At 38.2% G+C, this 18,499-nt stretch overlaps 1 protein-coding gene across 1 annotated transcript in view; it reads right to left on the bottom strand.

The window, feature by feature from the left end:
- The window catches only part of itfg1 (integrin alpha FG-GAP repeat containing 1), a 156,912-nt gene that overhangs the window by 34,678 nt on the left and 103,735 nt on the right, over positions 1-18,499 (bottom strand). The window contains exons 13-14 of the mRNA XM_085351740.1: positions 4,873-4,916; positions 1,936-2,014 (exon numbers count right to left, since the gene is read on the bottom strand). Coding sequence (XP_085207866.1) covers positions 1,936-2,014; positions 4,873-4,916 — 123 coding nt within the window. The remainder of the gene's footprint in view (positions 1-1,935; positions 2,015-4,872; positions 4,917-18,499) is intronic.

The raw sequence follows: 18,499 nt of genomic DNA, 5'->3' as shown, positions 1-18,499 counted from the left end.
TATTGATAATGTAAGTGCTGGTAGAAGTACAAGTTTTTAAGTGTAAACTATCTGCTTTGATTAAACCAACTGCTGCAAAACTGCAACACGTTCTCACTCTCAAAGAGTAACATTTTACGCTAGGTGACAAATCATTGGTATATTGCGGTGCCAGGCACCCACCACGTCCCTATATTGAGAAACATGAGAACCGTTAGGAATCGTTAATTTTACTTAAATCGCTTTGGAAAACACTATCTAACGTCATTAAAGTCGTGGTTAAGGTTAGGGATAAGGTTATGGTTGGGGCTGGAACGTGTATTACCACTGGAGCGTCATTCTACTGGATTTAATCCATAACCTGGCGTGTAGCATAAGAATGCAAAAGGTCATCTTTCGCGTTCCTCCTGCCACAGGACGTGACAAATCGTTGGTATATTACGCCTCAGGAGTGAGAACGGGTTCAAAACTCATTGGACAGCGGTTGACAAAAACAAAGCATAGTGCAAAAGCATCTGTAGCTGTACTATGGAAAGAATAGTCCTTTGACCATACAAGAAGAGCTGTTTTTCAACAGGAAACAGAAATTTAATTCAGCTCTCCTAACAAAGCCAAAATAATGGATATTTTTCAAAGACAAAGCCAGTCACCTGATCTCAAACCAGTAGAGCAGCTTTTCAGTTAATAAATACAAAACTGAATGGAGAGAGACCCACGAACAAGCAGAACCTTAAGCAGCTACTGAAACAGCATTTGGCAGTCACTGACTACAAATGATTTGCTTCCAAGTAAACGTCATCCCAATATTTACATTTTTCTTAATTTGTTCAATTGCTGTTAAGCATTAACAGCTCAAACTACAGTTAACAGAATATTTTGTAAAACCCCTTGAATTATAATCCACGGGGTGGTGGACAGAGGCAAAATTACAAAAACTGTGTCACTGTCCAAGTAATTATGGACATGACTTTCAAGAGGAATTTATTTAATAGAGTGAAATGTGCAAGGAACAGTCCTTCGAGCTTACATGAAGTGGAGCTGTTTGTCAGTAGGCGACATATTTTCAGTTCAGTTCTCCTAACCAGTTCCATCCATAACAAACAGTCACTATGGCCTCATACGATCATGAACGTATTCTTCACGAATTATAAGGAGGGTGGCAGGTGATGCAGCATGACAAAATAAACAGCAACAAGAAAACAGCTGTCGTGTGATGCTGGCACTTTCTAGAAAGACAAGTAACTTGGACTTAAATCCAAAGGAAAAAAACAGAGGAAGCTACAGCTTTCTGAGTGTTGCTTCAGCAAGGAAAGCACTTCAGAGGAGAAACAGGGCCCCGAGTGTTTTGCAAGCTTTCACAGTATTTTTCTACGATAGTCTTCCACAAAATATAAGAAATCTGTATCCCACAGACAGACCCAATGCAGTAACTCCAGGTTTCATATTTAAGTCATAATAATTGTAAACATGGACTAACACTTTAAAACTGCATTACGACAGGTCAGATGAGACAGATCTGACACATCAAACTCATTTGTTTTCTTTTCCTTTATAGCACCTTTGTGAAGCACTATATTTTCCATTATTTCAGCTGCCCTTTCTATTTCAGCCTTTTTAGTCTTTGAGACTAAAAAGCTTAAAGGCTATTTTCACTTATAAAAGGAGAAAACAAGAAAATAAAAATCAATATGCCCCTCTTCTTCAAAGTCTCTACTTTCTCCAATATCCTCCGAAACACACCTGTGGAGTTCAGCCAGACAAAGGACAGCCGTCACTGTCAGAAGGTTAAGTTATTAATAGGTATTAGGTATAATTGTTGCTGGTGTGCTAAAGCTGAGGTGGTAACATATCAAAGAAATGAACGCTTATTTTGGCTATTCTACATCATTACAGAGTTATTTAGAATTATCAGGAAAAGATCAGCCCACCCCACCCAAAAAATAAAAAAGGTCTTACCTGATGCATTTTTCAGGTAACCATTAGAATCCACTGTGGTGTACTTGACATAGGGGCCTGGCTGGTTCACACCAAAAGGCTGACAAAAAAACACATGTAGACACATAAATAAGACATCGAACAACAGCTAATATTTTGCAATCTCTTTTCACTTCAGTTATCTGTCAGTGAAGGTGAAAAAGAGGACAGAGAGAAACAATCAGGGTGCGGTGGAAGTGATACAGGCACAAGTGACCTTGAGTCATTCTTCAGTTTTATTTCCACTAGTAGGTAACACGCAAAAGTCGGACCGAGCTGATTTGACTGAGCATAAATGAGTGTGACGGTTGCATGTTTACGTGCCTGTGTGGGTGGATACTCATCTCTCATATTATCTCTTCATTATGAAGGGATGGCAACTAATGAAGAGATCTGTCGCGCCATCCTTCGCTTTACATCAACTAATCATGAGCCTGTTATACACACATACACGCTGCAAGGGAGACTTGGGCCTTTATGCTGTGACACTCAGCAGTTGGGTGAGAGAGGAATAGAAATGAGGTAAAAAAAAAGAAAAAAAGGAAAGAGTGCAATGAGGAGCAGACTAGTGGGCTGAAAGAAAGAAAGACAGCAGAAGAGAGGTGTGACTAAGAAGAAGAGGAGTGGGAGAGTGAAATGAAAGGGGTTTGATGGATGGGAGACGAGAGGAGTAGAAACAGCCACGAGCTCCACTCGTCTACAGCATTCATCATACCTTTCAGTTAGACAACAAACGGGCGGGAGAGTAGACAGACAGAAAACAAAAACAACTCTAACACCAGCAGCCTGTGCTGATGCCAAAGTTAACGTGTTTTGCAAAGGGCTTTCCACTGGTAAGAGACAATACAAGTAGTGGATGTTACTGGCTGCTTTGTTTCAGTCTTTTTTCTGTTTATTTCTTTGTCCACCTACATGCGATGAGTAGCCATATGTGCTTAAAGGGCATTTAAAGCAATCTACGCAAGACACCAGACACCACTGAAGAGCCCTTGACACAACCACGGTTAGGTCCCATTCACACAGCCCTAGAGGACGGCTGGCAACCGCCACGCACGAGGGAAAAATGTTTATTTCTCAGTCAGTTGTGAATGGTTACTGGTAGTCACTGTGCACTGACTGCTAACTGTCACCCCTGGTACCCATCCCTAGGGAAAAGTGTGTTTTCTGCGACTGGTCAGTGAGTGGTTGCGGGCTGTCACTAGTGTAAAATTGGTTGCAAAGTGGTATATTGCGCTGCACTAAAAAAAAAAAAAACTCCTTCTGATTGCTTTGGTTGCTAGTATATAATATTAGCGATACAACTAGTTAATATGGAAAATGCCAACTACTCACTAAATAACTGTGAGAAGTGTTTCACAATTCCAAATGGGAACTTTAAACTCAAATGTGACTGTTGCAGTAGTAAGGCAAAACTTTTACTTTGACAGAGTGTGTTCTGTTTCCGGTTTGTGTCGCACATTTTTCACATTTTGAAATTTCACTGCAACTTGCCCAATACATGGTTAGTGTTTGCAGACAAGCCAGTGTTTTCCAATCTGCTAGTGACCAAAGTAATCCTAAAGAGGTATTTGGTCCTGCACTGCAACCCTCACCCCACCACCACACCACAACCACCACCACACACACACACACACACACACACACACACACACACACACACACACACACACACACACAAAGAAAACTGACAAAGCAGGAGAGGGACAAAAGGAAAAACAGGGAGAAGTGAACATGAAACTGAACTTCCACCTATTTTGATGCAAGCCAGCGCAATTCTTGTGATAATCAATGAAAGGTACAAGCTATAATGGAGAATGGAGTCTCTGTTATAGTAACAGAAGCGGTAACGGAAGCTACAAGAGCTATCATTCTGCAATGCAATTCATATTAGCAGCCATCAGATAATGCAGAGCTTTCCCAAAAGGACCTACACAAAAAGCTCAACCCCACTCGACTTGCCTCAATGCAACCTCATCTGGTAATGTGCAGTGTAGTCCAGTGATGGGTACAGGGGACATTATCAGCACTTAGTAGAATACCTTGTACTGGGAATACCAAACAGACTTTCTAGGACTGCACTACATCTTCTCGTCAGTATCTGAAGCAAGAAGCCCATCAACAGTTTTATGCAAAGCTCTTATCAGTCTGAGCAGCTGGTAAGTTTCTGTAACTGCTTTATCACATCAGGATTTCAAAAGCCTTTATTTGCTATTACACAATGTCCAACAAATGAGAAACAAAAATCCCTTATTGTTACCTTTTTCTTTCTTTCTTTTTTTTTTATTTTTTACATAGATTGTACAATGACCATCTGTACATTTTACTTTCTAATAAAAGAGCTACAAATGTAGTATGTATCAAACTGATAAGAAGTACCTGGTCTCATCACATCGATGCAAACATGAAGCCTTGGATACGTCAGAAAGTTACATAATGTCGTCAGGGAGTTAACCAAGTATTGATATCTGTTATAAATTTATTATGAAGGTCTGTAACTTCTCTCCATTATGAAAAAGCAAATATAAACAGCACATTTCTGGTACTGCTACTGAATGAAACCAAAACGTATCATTTCATTTTTTTCCCACATTCTAAAGCTGCATTAAATGATAGGTGCTTTACTTATAAAGAAGAGCTCATGCTGCTCTAAAGCTTAAATGCACATCACCCATTCAGATCCTCCTTGCTAATTTCCTAAATATAAAGTTGATGCTCTGCACTGATGTAAAGTTTGGCCAGCAGCTGTACCATCTCTCTTCCTGCTATAGAATACTGGAAGACTGCAACCTCTGGAGGACGATGATGTACACAGATAAGTGCAATGGATAGACAGATATATCTGTGGTCAGACATATAAGAACATAACACCTTTTCTATGTCATCATTAGAAAAGTGAAAAAACAAAGCACAATATCTTACCTTAACACCTTCAGGGCAGTCATTGGAGCAGAGGCCACTGAGTACTGTAGAAGAAGAGATGGCAAGAGTTAGACATGATACTCAGCACGTGTTACAGGTGCAGCACAATAATACAGCACTGTAAAACAAGTACCTGAAGTGCTGCTGTATCAGTTCGCCAACAGTCACTATACATATATACATATACATATATATATACACATACATATACATATATATATATACACATACATATACATACACACATATATATATATATATACATATATATATATACATATACATATATATACATATACACATATATATACATATATACATATATACACATATATATACATATATACATATATACACATATATATATATACATATATATATATATATATATATATATATACATATATATATATATACACACATACATATATATATATACATATATATATATATACACACATACATATATATATATACATATATATATATATATATATATACATATATATATATATATATATATATATATATATATATACACACATACATATATATATATACATATATATATATATATATATATATACATATATATACATACACACACATATATATATATATACACATATATATACATATATATATATACATACACATATATATATACATATACATATATATATATACATACATATATATATACATACACATATATATATATATATATACATATATATATATATACATATATATATATATACATATATATATATATATATATATATATACACACACATATATATATATATATACACACACACATATATATATATATATATATATATATATATATATATATATATATATATATATATATATATATACACACACACACATATATACACTGAACAAAAATATAAACGCAACACTTTTGTTTTTGCTCCCATTCCCCATGGGATGGACGTAGAGACCTAAAATTCATTCCAGATACACAATATAACCATCCCTCCCAAACAGTGGTCACAAATCAGTCCAAATGTGTGGTAGTGGGCACATCTGCTATATTGAGATAATCCATCCCACCTCACAGGTGTGCCACATCAGGATGCTGATCTGACATCATGAGTAGTGCACAGGTGTACCTCAGACTGCCCACAACAAAAGGCCACCCTGGAATGTGCAGTTTTGTCTCACAGCAAAATGCCACAGATGCCACAAGCAATGAGGGAGCGTGCAATTGGCATGCTGACAGCAGGAATGTCAACCAGATCTGTCGCCCGTGCATTGAATGTTCATTTCTCAACCATAAGCCGTCTCCACAGGCGTTTCAGAGAATATGGCAGCACATCCAACCGGCCTCACAACCGCAGACCTCGTGTAACCACACCAGCCCAGGACCTCCACATCCAGCAGGTTCACCTCCAAGATCGTCTGAGACCAGCCACCCAGACAGCTGCTGGAACAATTGGTTTGCACAACCAAACAATTTCTGCACAAACTGTCAGAAACCGTCTCAGGGACACTCAACTGCATGCCCGTCGTCCTCATCGGGGTCTTGACCTGACTCCAGCTCGTCGCCGTAACAGACTTGTGTGGGCAAATGCTCACATTCGATGGTGTCTGGCATGTTGGAGAGGTGTGCGCTTCACGGATGAATCATGGTTCACATTGTTCAGGGCAGATGGCAGCTGAGAATGTCCCAGTTCTTGCATGGCCAGCATACTCACCGGACATGTCACCCATTGAGCATGTTCGGGATGTGCTTGACCGGCGTATACGACAGCGTGTACCAGTTCCCACGAATATCCAACAACCTCGCACAGCCATTGAAGTGGAGTGGACCAACATTCCACAGGCCACAATTGACAATCTGATAGACTCCATGCGACGATGTGTTGCACTGCATGAGGCAAATGGTGGTCACACCAGATACTGACCGGTTCTGGGTCCCCAGACCCCCAATAGCGCAAAAAACTGCACATTCCAGGGTGGCCTTTTGTTGTGGGCAGTCTGAGGTACACCTGTGCACTACTCATGATGTCAGATCAGCATCCTGATGTGGCACACCTGTGAGGTGGGATGGATTATCTCAATATGGCAGATGTGCCCACTACCACACATTTGGACTGATTTGTGACCACTGTTTGGGAGGGATGGTTATATTGTGTATCTGGAATGAATTTTAGGTCTCTACGTCCATCCCATGGGGAATGGGAGCAAAAACAAAAGTGTTGCGTTTATATTTTTGTTCAGTGTATATCTATATATCTATATATATATACATATATATATATATACATATATACACATATCTATCTATATATATATATATATATATATATATATATATATATATATATATATATATATATATATATATATATATATATCAAACACCAATCAGGCAGATAAAAGAATTTGTTCAAAATGAATCAGATGCTGAAAGTGAAATCCAAATAATACACTATTAACCATGCTTAAGCATTCCTCATATTTACATTGCATTTTAACAACTTATTAATCAGTTCTTTGCACTAGGTGGACCTGGACAATACAGGGAGAGAGGGGAGGTTATAAAATAATTGCTAGCATTGAAAAACATGAAAAATAAATGTGCAAACTATTAGCACTGCATGCGTTTGTGGACGTGCATGCTAAGAAAGTATTTCCCTCATTTGTGTGTACTAGCAGAGCAAAGACAAAATCCACTGAATTGCTAAGCAGTCATTAGAGAAGTGACTTTATTAGCATACTAATAGGGTCCTGGGTGTAGGTTGTCTTGATTTGCCTGATGAAGTCACGCTGAAGCCCGATTTTGTGTTAATAAGGTCAACACCCAGCAATGTACTAAACAAAAGCCAAACTCAAAGGGAATATCCCAGTGCCCTTGGTAAAATCATATAGTCAGTGGATGGATAAAGCCTTAAATTTCAAATGTTCATAAATAACTACAAACAGTTTTAGTGTATGCATAGCCTCGACAACATCTGAACAAAAATCAGTGCTGCAATTATTTTGTGAAGTTTCTTAGCTATGTAAAAGCCCTTGAAACCAGGGAGCTGTACTCTAATGTAGAAACAGCAGGCGATCTGTGAATTTTGGACCACTCCACATTACATGATCTCCATTCATCCATTCATGGACTCTTTTTTTCTCTCCTCCCTCAATTAAACATTCACTTATCAGCGTGCCTCTTCTATTCATTCTCTGACATGTTTAGAATATTTATAGAACTAAGCATTAGCAAGTGGTAGGTAAAATCAGTAGGTATTAAGGGCAGTCCATACAGACAAAGATGTTGTTCATCAGTCTCTGTGTTAGGATATCTACAACCATAAAAGATATAGTTCTGCATTTACATCTTCTACTATGACATAGAACACCAATTGCACATTATATATATATATATATACTTCACATGTAGTAAATTGCCATCTATCCATCTTCTTAAAATTTTTACATGACTACTACTTATCTACTATGTGACAAATAGTAATAGTAATCAGTTTTAAGCCAATTTTTTCAACCAATCCAATTCCAGAGTGAATATTTACAACACCACCCTTTTTACGTGGAGCAATGATGTCATTTTGTTATGACTCGTTGATACGCTAGCCAAACAAAGTGTGACCAATTATGCCTATGTCATATGCAAATGCACCAGAGATGAAGGACTGCATTGCACCATTTTCTTATACGTTGGTCACTCTATGTGGTAACCTGTCTGACACCACTATGTGAATAAACAAGGATTTTTTTTTCCTTTTAAAACTTTGATTTAAAAACAAATGGCGTACACGGGGCAAAGGCAAATTTGGTGCTTTGAAGTTCACAAGCCTATTAAGTATATGCCTGCGGCAGAATTCAGATGGAGCTCCCATCAAAGAAAAGCATGTGTTCCTTGACCTTAACTGACCACACTGCATATCAGCTTCTACTTAACATCTTTGGTACACAGGTCTGACTGAGAAATTGAATTTTATCAGGAAAAATGCTTTCATTGCTCACTGGGACCCTTGCTTTGTTCTCATTAAACATGCCTTTCAAAGCACATTTAGTAATCACATAGGTACAGTTTCTATGATACTGTCAATATTTGTTTGCCAAAAATGAACTACAAATGTTTTCATGTTGGGGTATGAAATCTGGCCAGCAGTGATCACAGGCCATTCATCACTCAATGGGAGAAGGAAATCTGACAAGGGTTGTAGTTTGTTTTTTCCAATTCCCAAGGCTGTTTCTTACTTTTTCTAAGGCCCTAGAATGTCGAATAAAGTTAGATAAAGCTGAATGACACTAGAAAACACGAGGTCATTTGGCTCTAAAAAGATCAAAGTTTTTGGGAGTACAAGTGGAAATCTGGCCTAATGCAGCAACATGGTCAAAAACAGTGCAGCGTATAATTATACTGCAGCATCAACTCTGAGTGAACGCCACATCAACACTTTATAGGCTTCTCACCAAAGTCATCTATGAAGGACACAAATGATCAATAGATCCAAGGGATCCGATTATTTATGGTGTGTTTGAAATTCAGGCTCTTTTGAGTCAGAGTACTTCTGTCATTGTCACTGACCCTGTAAAGATACAACACCGAGGGCTCAGATTGCCACTTGTTTGAACTAAGTTCCACTTGGGATTATCAAGAAAAGGGACATAGGACATAACAGAAACAGTCTAGAGAGACTGAAAGCTACAATGCACACACTCCGTGATCCCCTCTGCTACATACAGTATATGGAATTTTTTCTGAGATCCATTTTGCACCACTGAAAACGCATTCACACATTATTAGAGAACACCCATTTTCACTCCAGCAGCATGTCTGTGTGGTTAACAGGTCGATTAGGAAACCCGAAGTGTAAGAACACCATTTCCAGTGGAGTCTGTGCATCTCTGTGGGCTGCAGCACAAACTGTGAACTTGTTTCATTTTTTAGCGTCAATCTAGCAGTAACCTTTAAAATGCATCCCGAGTAACACTATATGTGAAATGTATCCTGAATGATCAAAACAGCAGAGCAAAACAGACAGATGTCAGTGCATTAAAGGGTCGACGGGTGTAAACAACACAATGCAGCTGGAATACAAATAGCATCTGTTGCATGTCTGAAATTGAATGCTTACAGCAAAAATAAAGGTACTGATAAGGTACTGAGCAAAAGTCTTGGTTCACTCCTGATTCGTTAATATTTGCTTCTAAGATGTCCTTGAGCAATATTTCTCCAGGCTTTCTGAAGGTATTTTCAAGTGTTTATTTGGTCTTTGGTTGCTTTTTCACTCATTTTCAGTCTAGTCCTTGTACCTGACAATGTTCCCAGGAATTTTTTCTTTGTTTGTTAAGCCACTTAACACTGACCTATGAATCATTCAAGCAAAAGAAAGGCTATTAACTCAAATCATTAACTAGTGTTGTGTCTACACATAGCAGACAACTTAGTAAAGAACCAAAACATTTTTAACTGTATCTCTTTGGTACTTTGTTACTAGCAGCTTGTCACAAAAACACATAACTTGGTCTCATTTCTTTAGTTGAATCAGTTTGATGAGCATAAAATTGTATTGTTGCAACAATGGGGTGAGAAAGCTATCAGCTATTTGGGACTCACCGGAGCACCCGGGCATATCTCTGCATGTTGTGCAGTGTGTCCTTTGACGTATCTGAGGAAACTGGAGAAGTGAAGGGCAAAAGAAAAGGATGTGGGCCTACAGAAAATAAACATTATATAAAAGCCATGTTCTTAAGCAATAGGAAAACCCCTGAAAAGATCTAACATAGGACCTGAGAGATTTATCTAACCCTTTAGTTCATCCATCTACTGTTTACCAAAAGCTCATCAGGAATGGTGCTAATCGATGGGTGTTAAGAAATGGAAACAAGGAGTAAATGCTGAGATATTCTGAATTACAGAAGAACGAGAATGAATGACACGCGCACAAAATGCTCATTTTTGATGCAAATGATCAATTTGTACAGACCCCGACACTGAGAGAGGCACAGTGAGTGTCTACAGCCATTTGTAAAACACGGTGGAGGCTCTGTCATGTTTTGGAGCTGCATTTGACCCAGTGGTACTGGAGCTCTTGCCAAAATAACAAACAATGGAACACTATTAGTGATGGAGTGGCCTCCCCAGGGTCTGGACCACAGCGTTGTTAGTGTGGGATGATCTTGACAGAGAACAGAACAAAAGGCCAACATCCGAAGAAGAGCTTTAAATGTCTTTCAAGAAGCCTGGAGAACTATTCCTGAAGACAACTTTAAGAAATTACAGGAAAGCTTGCCTAAAAGAATTTTGGCTGTGTTGAAAAATCAATGTTATCATACCAAATATTGACTTTCAAACTCATTCAAATTGTACAAACTCTTTTTTTTCCCTTACATGCTGTATCTGTTTCTATGCATATTTGCTCATTTCAGTAGATTCTTGCATCCGTTTTCCATTTTCAGAGTAAGCTGCATACTGAAGTAAAACTAATATACATGGCAATTTCTGTTTTTTGTCATATAAGAGAAAACGATTTGATGTGTTCATTTCATGTGTAGATAAAACTCAGTCAAAATTGGCACCTCTCTGAAATAACTGTCAGAGTGACCTTGTCTGTGTGAAGCTTTACTTTCCCTTTTCTTTCCTGTTAAATTTAAAGCCAAAAAAAGTAAAATAAAAAACTAATAACTAGACCGATCCGATATTACGTATCGGTATCGGTCTGATACTGACCTAAATTACTGGATCGGATATTGGAGAGAAATAAAAAATGTAATCCGATCCGTTAAATATCAAAAAGCACCTCACAAAATTTGGGACACGCTGTAACTCGCCTCATAACCTTAGCATCTCGGAGCAGTATGCATCACGTGATAGAGCGGCTGTGGCATGCGAGACCTGTCAGTGGTCTGGTTGAGCATTTCGCTACCAAACCGGCATTTCATCTCCGACAAAGTTATCCCCGAGAGAAGTAAAGCAAGTGTGTAAGTTCATCTCTGAATGTTTGTAAAGCATTCCCGCGGTAAGCTTAACAACCGATATATGGAGCGACTGCCTCTTCCTCCCTCTCCTGCTGCTACTTCAATCATGAAACTGATCAATGATCAGCTGATCGGTTTTTCTGTCGTGAGTCCGTCTCTCTTGTTTGTTTTTGGCCCACTTCGCGCCAGAAAGAGGAAACCAGCGGCTGAACAACAGCAGCACGTTTAAGCTTGATAAGCTGTTGTTAGAATTTATTTAATATTACTTTTTACACCAGGATCTTTTTCTACGTAGCTGACGGCTGGTAACTGTGCAGGGGCGGGTCTAGCAAAGTTTAGCCAGGTGGGGCCTATAAGGCATGAACAGGGAGAAGGGGGCACAAAGACATACTTTTCTTTCTTATTCTCATTTAAAATGTGTAGCTTTTAATAAATAATTATCCGAATCTTACACCCAAAGTTTTAATCGGATGAAAAATGTATAGAAGTCCATTACTGTATATAGTAACTATTAAGTCTAATATACCCTAGGTAAGCTATAGTACTTTTTCCATCTGTGCAGTCTGCAATTCTGTTGAAGAAAGATGCTGAATCTATTTAATTATTCTTGAAAAATAATTGACTTCTGTGCATTTTTTCCCCACACTGCATCAAATTAAAGTTGATTACGTCGATTAAGCATCATGAGGTGGAGGGTGGGTGGTTCCCTATGTTTTTGGGGGTTTTTTGCTGGGAGTTTTAGAACCCTATTAGTTAGGTTGCTTACTCTTTAAAATACCAGAATAGGGAGGATGGAGTAGGTTTAAGTTTATTAGATTGATCAGTATTGCTGAACTATGAAATATTTTGGGTGCAGTATATTTTTTACATACAGGTATAACAGAATAGCTTTAGTGTTTGTTTTTTTGTAACTTGAGTATGAACTTATACAAAAAGCAGCAAGATATTAAAAAACATTTTTATTGATTAAAAAACACTATCGGATTCATATCAGTATCGGCAGATATCCAAATTTATGATATCGGTATCGGTATTGGACATAAAAACGTGGTATCATTCCATCTCTACTAATAACAAGGCAGTTTTGTTCATAGGTCTTTTTAAATACACTGAGGGCTCTTGACGAATACAATATGTTCGACAACAGAAAAAGTAGAAACTTCAATCAGTGAAAGGGGGCAAAAATTTGCTACATTACAAATTTTGTGGCACAAAGTCACTCATGTATAAAGAGAAAAAGATAGACAAACAGCATCAATGCAGAAGTCCTTCACAACTCAGTGGGCACGCCATTGCTTCAGGAGATAAAATGAGTCTGTGTTTGTGTGTGTGTGTGTGTGTGTTCTGTGAGGCTTCTTTTGTTCCACATACTTCAATCCTTAGTTAATATGAAACAACTACATAGCAGCTTCACAATAGACAAAACAAGATCCTAAGAATAATTCTCGAGCATCCTATGCTGCCAATATAGTCTTAGTGTCTCACCCTCTCTCACGCAGTACAGCCTATCCAGCTCAGACTGAGCTTGCCTATTTTCTCGTGTAACATTAAGACTGATGGCATCTCCTCTGCAGGGCTAACTTAATCAAGTGGAGGATGAACTGGCCTCTGTACTCTGTGTTGGTCATTGTGCGTGTTTTCATCATAGTGATAGTGAGCTAAGCAGAGACGGTAAGCACCGTTTTATGAATAGGGCTTGTGTGTGCGTTTCTTTGTACAGTATAGTTTCATGTACACTGTTGAAAAGGCTCTGCAACCAAAATAGTCCATTTGTCTAACTGTCAAAAATAGTAAAATCAAATAAGGATTTGCTTGTTTATGTCTATGTGTACACACAATCAGAAGAAACAGAAAAGCAAAGGCACTTTTCCCACCCTTCAGATTAATCAGAAAACCTATCATCTGCAGTAAAGATTGGGGTTTTGAATTAATGTAGGGATTAAAATTAGTACACAATGTATATTTTATACTATGCAAGTAGATTCCCATGGGCTCTGTCCCAATTTTCCCAGTTCACATTAGTCACTTGTGAGCAGGTTTTCAAACACTGCCGAATGCTAAGACCTCTTGCTGAGAGATTTATTTTTTCTAATCTAGCAAAATGTTAAAAATTATGCCCTGGCCAGTCACAAATTGCTGGGCAGAACACTTGGTTTCCCCCAAAAAACAAAAACAAACTAATGACCAAGATGTTTGAGCATCTTGTGAGGTAATTATATTTAGTGAGGTGGGTGCTCTGGCTTTTAATAACACGGTGAATGCTTCTTCCCAGAAACCAGTGAAGAAGAATTCTAATATATGTGGAAGCACAGCTCACTGTGTAGGCTTATGGCTAAATTAATGATAAGTAAAAGACGGGTGCCATGCTTGGATTTGCTATACTCATCAATATGTTATGTCCAGTTTCAGTGACAGCTTGCCAAGAGCTGCCAGTTAGCCATTCAGATTTAACCGATGAGGTGCACTGACTGATTTGGACAAAAGTACACCGTTCTAATAAATCCTAGCCTGATATTATTGAAGGTACGTAAGGGGCACTGTGTTTTAACCCATACTGCCAGTCTTTGTTCTGTGATATGAGAAGACAGTTTGTTTCTCACCACTAAGTGTAAACCAAGTGTATTTCTTATATATAATCTATCACAGATGATCCTTTATTAGATTCATAAAATCAGACAAGCTATTTCATAGACTGTACAAAAACACCCGCTTATTAAACCTTAGCCTAGTTTTGAAACATTTATTCATATATAAGGTGTTGACATTTAATATTAATAAATTAACACCTGTAACACCTGTTTGACCAACAATTTCATCTGGCTTTCCACATAATGTTTGGGAAACTTTAACCTGAATTAAGTTTCTTCTTTTGATATCTGGGTTGTAAAAACAAACTAAACTCACTACTTAAAAAGGTGACAAAAAAATCACTGGTTACATAGAAAATACAAAAATGATATAATACTAAATTTTAAATGTAACAAAAAGGAAGAAAATCAATGTTTGTGCTCAGCTTTGATTCCCAAATATGTGGCAGAAAACATTTCATATGCTGATACACAAGAAAACTAATCACTATTTGAAGCCCTTTTTATGTTTGCTACAAACACTGCACTGAGACCTGTTGTGACATTATAGTTTGCAAGAGAAAAAGCTCTCAGAGTGTATTTTTCACACCAGAAAAATCACAGTAATACAGGCTTCACAGTGCAGAGGGGTAATTTCATGGGAAATGAATTTCTGTAACTACACTTACAAACACACAATTCGGCACGCAAGTCTTATAAAGCTGAAATTAGATTTTCAACACGATATTGCTATGATATGTTCATGCATGTCTCACTCTATTGTAGTAGCCACCTACGAGCTGGAAAGGGAGATGAATTATCTTTGGCTAAGCTCTAACACAAATGGCTGAACAATTTGAGAAATGTCTGGTGTGTGGCAGAGAGCATGCCTCCTCAAGCAAGACTCTCACCTTTAACTGCCTCCTTGCTGGCAGTCTTGGAGTCATGGTAACCACATGCAAACTTCACAACAGTGTTCTTAGCTGAAGTCATGTATGAAAGTGAAATGCACACAGCGACACACATAAAGAGTAAAATGTGATGAGCAGACTTTGATAAGGAAACATGCCACATCAGCGCTAGCAGCTACCAGTGTGAGTCAACGAGACCCATGCAGACACACACACACTGTACGCAAACACACTGACACACAAACACAGCAAACAGACAGCTGAGCTGCATTTGCTCTGAGACGCACATCACTTCCCATTGTCCTCAGGCTGGTTTTGCTGACTGCAAGGGGCTGCTTACAGATACGCGTGGACACCACACATGCCCAGACAACAAGGAACACACATTGTGACTGGCAGTGAAATGACCTCCTGCTCATGGCTTTGTGATCCACGTTACAGGGATGACATATATATTGTTACAGAACATTCACTGACTTTGTGTACTGTTTATGTCCACTGTAATACACATGTCCTAGCCAGTGCTCCCATCAGACACTTTAAAGGTTATTGTCTCGTCTGGTCCTACTGTAAGTAAGACTGGGCACAGCACAGCCGTGAGGATTCAAATCTCACGGGGAGGCTTCGTTATTCAGTCTCCACTTTGGGCAACATCATTATAAGTATGTATGCTCACTGTCGCTGAACAGCTGGTAGTGGCCTGTAGTTTGTTACAGGTTCTGATAAAAATTACGTGACCACAATGTTAATATTCCCTATCAATTAAAATAAAGTCAAACGTGGTCACAAAGGCTAAACGTCTAAAGAAATCATGTTCTCCTTATCCAAACAAATTACAGTAATTTTACAGCAAAAATTGGTCGTGGCAGCTATTTTAGCGCCAGTAAAATGATAAAACCAAGGGACCTGCGAACTGTTCTCTGTTACATATTTATCGTATACTAAATATATAAAATAAACAGAGCAAAAGGTGTGACATAAAAAACCCCACCTCCAACATCTAGATAAAAACGGCACATATACCCTTAGTGTGATAACCAGTGTTGGTCAAGTTACTTGAAAAAAGTAATCAGTAACTAATTACCGATTACTTCCCCAAAAAAGTAATCCCTTTACTTTACTGATTACTTATTTTCAAAAGTAATTAATTACTTAGTTACTTTTTAAAAACACGATTTACAACCTGAATAGGTGATAAAGCGACAGATCTTTCAGCCCAATTCTACTTTTTCTACATAATCCATCATACAAAATGTAATCAAATGGAAAAGTCTCTTTTTTTTAACTTGTTTTATCAGTTTTAATCTTTTAACTTTATGCATCAAGCAAAAATTTAATTATATGCAACATTCTCTGACTTGAATAAATTCGTTTAACATTTAAACCTATTTTCTGCACATTCCAGCACATAAAATAAAATATTTTTTGTGTTTACACTCACTCTTTCAAATAGATGCAAGTAAAACACAGCAGAAAATAAATAAAGTCAAAGACTCAGCGGTCCTGTTGCTCTATTTTCACCTGTAAAGCAGGACTGCGGTAGGCGGAGGTTTACCCTGGTGCAGGTGTGCCGCGGTCAGTTGAAGAATCCGCGAGTTTCTCTGTGAGTTTCCCATTACGTGGTAGCGCACTCGGTGCTTGTTTGGAAGTTTAGGGGTTTTTTTCGCTGTAAAAAGTTTTCTTCCCACGCACGATGGACGCTAATGTTTTAATGTGCTAATATGGAATCAAACTCAAAGTAAGGTCAGTACTTCCACGCTTTAAACGCTGCACGCTCATACTCTCTCCCACAATCGATATGTGATCCATTGTTGATCTGCACACAGCTGTTGTCACTAACGTCGCACTGGCTTACGTCACTGTCGTGAGACATTCTCACAAAAAAAATCACGGTTTTAGTAACGCAGTAACGCAGCGTTACTACGGGAAAGTAATGGTAATCTAATTACCGTTTTTGCAATAGTAATCCCTTACTTTACTCGTTACTTGAAAAAAGTAATCGCGTTACAAGTAACGCGTTACTGCCTATCTCTGGTGATAACTAACAATTTTTTAATGTCTTTAAAGCTGACTGACGGTTTCTTTGTTCATACAGACAATTATAAACCTTATAAAGACAATGCACAACCCAAGACTGTCAATAGCCACTGAGAAAAAATAATTTTCAGGGAACTGGATTAGTCTTCATGACTTCATGAATCAAACATCCCCCAAGTCCAATTTAAAATGAGGTACTGCTTGTTATTATTATTTTTTCCATTATCTAAACCACTTCCCATAATGTGATAATTGGTCTGTCTTTCATCTACCTTCATTCTCAACAGACATTGTTCACATGAAATTGATTTATGCTTCTTTTTCTGAAGCTGATTTCCCCACTGCTGCTGGTCACTGAGACTTCAACTGAGCTGGTAGGTGGTGATTTAAAGAAAAATTGGACCAGGACTTCCACACTCTCTAAGTTCATCTCTGAATGTTTGTAAAGCATTCCCGCGGTAAGCTTAACAACCGATATATGGAGCGACTGCCTCTTCCTCCCTCTCCTGCTGCTACTTCAATCATGAAACTGATCAATGATCAGCTGATCGGTTTTTCTGTCGTGAGTCCGTCTCTCTTGTTTGTTTTTGGCCCACTTCGCGCCAGAAAGAGGAAACCAGCGGCTGAACAACAGCAGCACGTTTAAGCTTGATAAGCTGTTGTTAGAATTTATTTAATATTACTTTTTACACCAGGATCCTTTTCTACGTAGCTGACGGCTGGTAACTGTGCAGGGGCGGGTCTAGCAAAGTTTAGCCAGGTGGGGCCTATAGGGCATGAACAGGGAGAAGGGGGCACAAAGACATACTTTTCTTTCTTATTCTCATTTAAAATGTGTAGCTTTTAATAAATAATTATCCGAATCTTACACCCAAAGTTTTAATCTGATGAAAAATGTATAGAAGTCCATTACTGTATATAGTAACTATTAAGTCTAATATACCCTAGGTAAGCTATAGTACTTTTTCCATCTGTGCAGTCTGCAATTCTGTTGAAGAAAGATGTTGAATCTATTTAATTATTCTTGAAAAATAATTGACTTCTGTGCATTTTTTCCCCACACTGCATCAAATTAAAGTTGATTACGTTGATTAAGCATCATGAGGTGGAGGGTGGGTGGTTCCCTATGTTTTGTTTTGTTTT

Source organism: Diplotaxodon limnothrissa, linkage group LG1 (genome assembly GCF_057381915.1).
Source record: "Diplotaxodon limnothrissa isolate DT_005_m linkage group LG1, D_limnothrissa_male_GT1.1, whole genome shotgun sequence".
Lineage (NCBI taxonomy): Eukaryota > Metazoa > Chordata > Actinopteri > Cichliformes > Cichlidae > Diplotaxodon > Diplotaxodon limnothrissa.
This window is presented reverse-complemented; position numbering and strand designations above follow the sequence as displayed.